The 7994-nt window shown below is 36.0% G+C and overlaps 1 protein-coding gene across 1 annotated transcript; it reads left to right on the top strand.

Annotated features, from left to right (window-relative positions):
- The first annotated feature begins 676 nt into the window (after positions 1–676).
- On the top strand, positions 677–7639 carry LOC21411057 (putative receptor-like protein kinase At3g47110). The gene is made up of 4 exons (XM_024174970.1): positions 677–1175; positions 1248–3457; positions 6719–7201; positions 7285–7639. The coding sequence occupies exons 1-3, from the start codon at positions 733–735 to the stop codon at positions 7177–7179; spliced, it is 3114 nt and encodes a 1037-aa protein (XP_024030738.1). The 5' UTR covers positions 677–732; the 3' UTR covers positions 7180–7201; positions 7285–7639.
- Positions 7640–7994: the final 355 nt, after the last annotated feature.

Raw genomic sequence — 7994 nt, 5'->3', positions numbered from 1 at the left:
AAATTCTCAAGTATTAGCAATAATTTGCGGAATACTTTCAACAAAAACTTCTCTCACACTCGCAAGTATGATAATCTTACTATCTTTCCTTACACTCAAGTGTGGTAATAATCTACTCAAACTCTTTATAAAAAAACACTTTTATAGGCACACAAAAAACTCTCTTAGCAACTCTTAGGCCTCGTTCGTTTCGCTGATTCGAGTTTAAAATTTGAGTTGAGATGTGATTGTATGTGAGAACTTTTTACTGTAGTAAAAAAGTTAAATGTGATTATTTGTGAGAATTTTTTACTATAACAAAACTTAAATTCTAAATTCAAATTAGTGAAACGAATGAAGCCTTTGCAACTCTCTCTATTCCTTGCTACTTATTATGAACTGAGGAAAAGGAGGCTATTTATATTGAACCCCTCTTATCTTCTCCGTGTGAGCCAGCTGGCTTTTCTCATTTATCAACATCGAATTCCAATTCCGTGCTGACCTTTTTGTTTTGGATAATTAGGCGATTGGTGCTTTTTTTTTAATAAAAACAAACAAAAAAAAAAGTGTAGGCTCCGCCCAAAAACCATCAACCATTCGGTTCCCACAGTTTTTCTTCAAAAAGTGTGGGCTACTCGCACATAATTTGAGTATGTTCCGATCTTTATTCAGACAACATGATTTGAGTGTCTTATAATAAGTAGTCTCTGCCTTCAACTCTCCGCTCAACAAATCAGCTCCCTCTTTTAACTCATGGCCATCACCAAAATGAAACTTGGAAACCCCATCACTCCATTTGCTTTTTGGTCCATGTTTTTCCATGTCATATTTCTAACCTCTCCGAGCTTATTGCAACCTAAAACTACCATTGCAAGTGCATTAGGAAACGACACTGATAGATTTGCTCTCCTCAAATTCAAAGAATCCATTTCCAACGATCCGCATGGAATCCTGAGCGTGTGGAATGACTCCACTCCCTTCTGTAGCTGGCCTGGAATCGCTTGCAGCCGCAGCCATCCGAGGATAACAGCCCTCAACTTAAGCGGCTACGACTTGCGTGGAACCATATCACCTTACGTCGGGAACCTCTCCTTCATGAGGTCCTTTAACCTTAGAAATAACAGCTTCTTCGGCGATATTCCACAGCAAGTTGGTCGTTTGTTCCGCCTGCAATCTCTCAATCTTAATAGAAACCTGTTGGAAGGTAAAATCCCGGTCAATTTAAGCTATTGCTCGGAACTTAGGGTGTTAAGTATTGGAAGAAATAGGCTTACTGGGATGATCCCTCGAGAGCTTGGATCTTTGGTGAAGCTTACTACTCTCAATCTTGAGGGAAACAAGCTCACGGGGAGTATCCCACCTTCCTTGGGAAACATTTCATCACTGGAAGGATTTTCTGTGACAGAAAACAATCTCTTTGGAAGTGTTCCCGAAGAGTTAGGGAGATGGAAAAGCTTAACTTTTCTTTCATTAGGGCCGAATTCTTTGTCGGGCACAATCCCTCTCTCCATTTATAATATATCCTCCTTGATCTCCTTCTCAACTGTGGAAAACCAATTAAGTGGCACTCTTCCTCTCACAATTGGCCTCACACTCCCTAATCTCCAACTTTTTTTTATGGCTGATAACAATTTCTCTGGAATAATCCCTGAATCACTTTCCAATGCTTCCCAGCTTGAAGTGATTGATATCCAAGGAAATAATTTTGTTGGCCAAGTTCCGTCAAGTTTAGGGAGTCTCAGAAAATTTCGTTGGCTTAGTTTATATAATAATAGCCTGGGAGGTTATTTATCAAATAGCTTGGATTTTATTGCCCCTTTAACAAATTGCAGCCAGATGGTTACCTTGGATTTGTCTATGAACAAGTTTGGAGGTGTTTTACCAAAGTCTATAGCGAATTTCTCTACCAATCTCCATAAAATTTATCTTGGAGGCAATCGAATATCTGGCAGTATTCCTTCAACCTTAGAAAATTTGGTAAATGTATTCGTATTGGGCCTTGAAGGTAATCTTTTTACTGGTGTCATTCCAACTTCTTTAGGGAAGCTACAAAATTTGCAACTTTTGGCTTTGCATAAGAACAAACTATCCGGAAAAATCCCCTCATCAATAGGAAATCTTACTCAATTGTCTGTTCTTAATCTATCCTATAACAAGCTAGAAGGAAATATTCCAACCAAAATTGCAAACTGTCATAATCTGCAATCACTTGACATTTCAAACAATAGATTGATTGGAGAAATACCAAAAGAAATATTTCTTCTATCCTCCCTATCGACCTCGCTCACCTTATCACATAACTTGTTGACCGGTACCATACCGGTAGAAGTAGGCAAGCTAAGGAATATCCACTCCCTCGATCTTTCTGAAAACAATCTGACCGGAAAAATCCCAGAAACTATTGGTGATTGTCAGATTCTAGAGTATCTTTACCTACAAGGGAATTACTTTCAGGAATCCTTGCCGTCTACTTTGGTTTCTCTTAAAGGTGTCCGGTACATGGATTTTTCACGTAATAACTTGACGGGACAAATTCCAAAGAATTTAAACAAACTTCGGTACTTGTTGTACTTGAATCTTTCTTTTAATGATCTGGAGGGAGAAGTACCGCTTGAAGGCGTATTTCAGAACATAAGTGCAGTGTCTGTGGTTGGAAATACTATGCTTTGTGGTGGTGTGCCGAAGTTGCATCTTCAAACATGCCCTAGAAAGAAGTCCGGAAAGTGGAAGAGCAATGGCCCCAAACTCACCATTATTATAGTAGTTTTGGTGGTAGCAGTTTTCCTTCTATCCACATGTTTCACTATTTTTTATTGGAAGAGATCATCACAAAGGAAAACAAGTGTTTCGCTCCCAAAACTAAATGGTCTTTCAAAGATTTCATACAAGAGGCTTTTTCAAGCTACCAATGGGTTCTCTCCAAGCATGTTGATTGGAATTGGTAGTTTTGGCTCTGTGTATAAAGGCGTTCTTAACCAAGAAGGAAATCCAATCGCTGTGAAGGTTCTCAATCTCAAGCAAAAAGGAGCAGGGAAGAGTTTCATTGCTGAATGTAATGCATTGCGAAATGTTAGACATCGAAATCTTGTTAAGATCTTGACGTGTTGCGCAAGCATAGATTACAACGGCAATGAATTCAAGGCTCTAGTCTTCGAGTATATGTCCAACGGATGCCTAGAGAAGTGGCTGCATCTAGCGGCTGATGACGAAAACAACTCAAGGCATTTGAACCTGCTTCAAAGACTAAACATTGCAATCGATGTCGCTTCTGCAATACACTACCTTCATGATGATTGTGACCAATCCATCATTCACGGCGACTTGAAGCCTAGCAACGTTCTTCTTGACAATGAAATGGTTGCCCATGTAAGTGATTTTGGATTAGCAAGGTTTATCTCAAACACATCTAGCTTCTCAAATGGTGGTGATCAAACTAGCACAACAGGAATGAATGGGACAATTGGCTATGTTGCTCCAGGTAACATCAACTCCGTATAAGTACTCTACTTTTGCTAAGAATATATGTGAACTTGGAATTAATCTGCTATGAAAAAATGTTGTTCCCAAATGTGTAGAAAATGTTCTTTTCTCTCTCTGTTTTTTCTTTTTATTAAATGGAAAGAGAGAAACTGGTTATTAACTACTTGATTGATATACACAAACAGAACCATACATCCTTTTTTTGTTTTTTTTTGCTAGAACCATACATCCCTGTTAGATGCATTACATTTATTTATATTTCTGACATTTATTTTATGGGGATGACTATAGTACCACGTTTTGTTTTTTTTGGTTTTTTTTTTTTGTTTTCCATTTGGCCCCAAGTGACGTTTCTTCCTGAAATTTATTTAATTCTTCTTTTTGTTCTTTAACTTTTATGCCCTATTTTTTTTCCCTGAACGGGTTCTTCCCCATTTCTTCCACCATTTTTTTCTCTGAGCTATTCTTCTTTATTTTGAATTGAAGAAAGAAAATAATAAATGCGATGAGCTTTTTTTTTTCTTTTCTTTTCTTTTTTTTTTTTTTTTTTGGTTGAAACCCAAATTAGAGCTGATATAACGAGGGAAGCTTTCTCTAGTCCAAGCTTATCCTTACTAACAAGCAAAAAAATATTTAAGCAGTTATAAACGTACGTAGGGTAGACGTCAAGGAAAAGGAAGTTGTTTTATGATGGGTCCCACGAGTGTATGTAGATAGTTCTCGAATACAGATCTTTTGTCTAATTTTTAATATCCTAATTAGGGAAAAATTAATATAGCAAGATATTAAAAGTTATCCTAAAAGTGTTAGATTTTCAACTAGGATCCACCCATAACCGTTTTTTCACATATTATAACTGGAACCCACTAATGATCCATCCATTTTCAACCCTTAGATAATACACCATCGATTATGTAAAAGGAAGTTGTGGTATTGCAGAAATATCCTTATTTTGTTTAGGGAGAAAGTGCTAAACAATATTTTTCTGAAAATGTTGGCGGTGAATAAGATATTTTAGAATATTTATGGTAAATAACATATTTAATTTGCTTCATAAATGAATCCTTTACAGTAAATATGTTATATACCACAAATATTTTAAAATATTTATATACCTTTAATATTTAAAAAAAAAAAAAAAGACCCAAATGCTATAATCTCATTGTTGGATTTTTGAAAGAGCAAAGGTTGGAAGATGGAAATAGGCTAATAGATAGAGCAAACTTAAAGAACTAAGAGCAATGGAAGAGCAAAAAATAAACAGCAACATGTGTTTTCTGCTTACTACTGTAACTTCAATACATTATATATACATATATGGAGAGAGACAGAGAAAGCAAGCAAGAAGGCGTGGTCTTCAACAAAACAAAAACAAAAAAAATAGATTTTGTCCACAGAAGTAAGGCACTTTCCCATACCATACACCATACCCTCATTAATAACTTTGCTTCAAAACTACAAAAATAAAACAGAAGATGTGACAGCAAATGTGCCACAATCCACCTACTTCAACACTCCTCCTTGGCACTTTTGCTAGAAACTCCCAAACTCTTCCTTAGTTGTTCGAACTTTGCTTTGGGCAATGCTTTAGTCAAAACATCTGTAAACTGATTTTCAAAGTTGCAGTGAGTTAACTTGATTTCTTCTTTTTTCGCTTCTCTAATAAAACGATACTTGATCTTGATGTTCTTGGTTCTTCCATGAAACACAGGATTTTTTGTCTTAGCTATAGCAGATTGATTGTCACAAAAAATTACGGTAGCATTCTCTTGCATGTGATGCAAGTCTTCAAGAACTTTTCTTAGCCAAATGACTTGATTGGCAGCAGCAGTAGTAGCAATATACTCTGCTTCAGCTATTGACTGAGCCACCACATCCTGCTTTCTAGAATTCCAGCTGATCATGCCAGAACCAATGGTAAAAATATAGCCTGAGGTACTCTTCATATCATCAAGTGAGCCACCCCAATCACTATCCACATATCCAATCAGCTAAACCTCATCTCCTTTCTTGAACCAAACACCAAAATCTGTTCTTCCTTTCACATATCTTAATACTCTTTTTGCAGCCTTGAAGTATATTTCACTTGGAGCTTGCATAAATCTTGACAACAAACTTGTAGCAAACATAACATCAGGTCGTGTTGCTGTCAAGTGTAGCAAACAACCAATCAAACTTCTATAAATTCCAACATCAATTTTATCACTTCCATCTTCTTTTCTTAATTTCTCATTCAAAACCAGTGGAGTGCTAACATCTTTGCAATTCTCCGTGCCAAACTTTTTCAGCACATCTTTAGCATATTTTTCTTGGCTTATGAAAATTCCTTGCTCAGTTTGAAGAATTTTCATACCAAGAAAATATGACATTTCTCCCAAATCAGTCATCTCAAACACATTTTGCATTTCTTTTTTGAACTTTTGCACTAAAGCAATGTTATTGCCAGTAATGAGACGATCATCAACATACAAAGAAATGATTAAAAAATCATCACCTGCTTGTTGCACGTAGAGAGTGGCCTCACTAGGACTTCTTTTGAACCCCAATTGCAGCAAATGATCATCTATCCTGTTATACCAAACTCTCGGTGCTTGCTTTAGCCCATACAAGGCCTTCTTGAGCTGATACACTTTGTCTTCATTTCCTTTTTTAAGAAAATATGGGGGCTGCTCCACAAATATCTCCTCCAAGTAGCCATTCAGAAATGCATATTTCACATCAAGTTGGAAAATCTTCCTTGAAAGAGCAGAGGATGGAAGATGTAAATAGGCTAATAGATAGAGCAAACTTAAATAACTAAGAGCAATCGGAAGAACAAAAAATGAACAGCAACATGTGTTTTTTGCTTACTACTGTAACTTCAATACATTATACATACATATATGGAGAGAGACAGAGAGAGCAAGAAGACGTGATCTTCAACAAAACAAAAACAAAAAAAATAGATTTTGTCCACAAAAGTAAGGCACTCTCCCATACCATACACCATACCCTCATTAATAACTTTGCTTCACAAACTAAAAAAAAAAAAAAATAGAAGATGTGACAGCAAATGTGCCACAATCCACCTACTTCAACACTCAATCTGTTTTTTTTTTTTTTTTTTCTTTTTTTTAACAAATCTGAAAAGTTAAATCTCTAAACACTAACTTTTCTATATGCGTGTGTAACTTTAAGCGAAAATATTAGGAAGTATTATAGGAATCCAATTTTATTGATGAATAAATACATACATATGTATGTGTTGTATGCATTGTAGAGTATGCAATGGGTGGAGGGCCATCAAGAGAAGGTGATGTGTATAGCTATGGCATCCATGTATTGGAGATGTTCACCGGAAAGAGACCCACCAATGAGATTTTCAAAGACGATTTCAATCTTCATAACTTCGTTAAGACGGCCTTGCCTGAAAGACTTGTGGAAGTAGTTGACTCTACCCTTCTCCCTAGAGAAGCAGAAGAAAATGCACTGATGAGAAGAGAATCAGATGCAAGAAACTACAATAACAATATGGGAGGCATTGAGATTGAGCCAGAAGAGGGGTTAGGAAACCGGATCCTGACTGATCATCTACGGAAGTGCTTGCTTTCGGTGTTGGAGATTGGAATCGCATGTTCGAACGAATCACCAAACCAAAGAATGAACATGGGAGATGTCACCAGAGAGGTACAAAATATCAGGAATACTTACATAAGCTTTGAGATCAACGGACAAAGATGAAGAACCGGCTAAAATGAATAAGGTATTCTCCTTACATTTGGTTTTAATTTTCCTTCACCAAATAGGTAAAAGCACAGAAACTAACTTGTAATAATTGGACTACAGGTGTTGGACGATGCAGATTTTCTCATGTGCCCAACTTTTGACGATAAGTAGCCTTTGGCATATGTACGTACACTGTTTCCCCAAAATTTAAGTTTCACGTAATATTGAATAATCTAGAGGATGTTATTAGTCATTAAAGGACAAATGTTATCAATGTATCTACGTTACATAAGCACTACATGTACTTCAGATTTATGTTCTAGTATTGAATCCAAGTACTCTTGCTTATTTATGTGAGAATGCTCTATTGCAGAATATGCAATGGGTGGAGTGCCACAAGAGAGTGTGATGTGTATAGGTATGGCATCCTTGTATTGGAGATATTCATATAAGCGGAATAATCTAAGTACTGTAATGACCCTACTTACGTAACCGTTACTTAACTACATAATCTTAAACTTAGTTTAAGATATTCATATAAGCGGAATAATTTTTTTTTAAACGAAATAATATTTTCATAAAACATATTAATAACAAATTCATTAAAACATTTCGTAACTAAAAAAAATTCTTCTAAACGACTTTTAATAAGAAATCGTCACAAATTTGTATTTCAAATACTACTTAAAACCTTTTTAAATTAAGGTCTATAATTACAACATCGGTCTTCAATAACATGCATACATATATACTTGAATCTTGTGAACCGTAAATACATGTTTTTTTTTTTATTTTAATCTTACTGCGGAAGGTTTATTCGTGAGCGGTAT

The sequence above is a fragment of the Morus notabilis genome, unplaced genomic scaffold, assembly GCF_000414095.1.
Source record: "Morus notabilis unplaced genomic scaffold, ASM41409v2 Scaffold1400, whole genome shotgun sequence".
NCBI classification, from domain to species: domain Eukaryota; kingdom Viridiplantae; phylum Streptophyta; class Magnoliopsida; order Rosales; family Moraceae; genus Morus; species Morus notabilis.
Note: the sequence above shows the minus strand (reverse complement) of the source record. Positions and strands in the feature narration are given on the sequence as shown.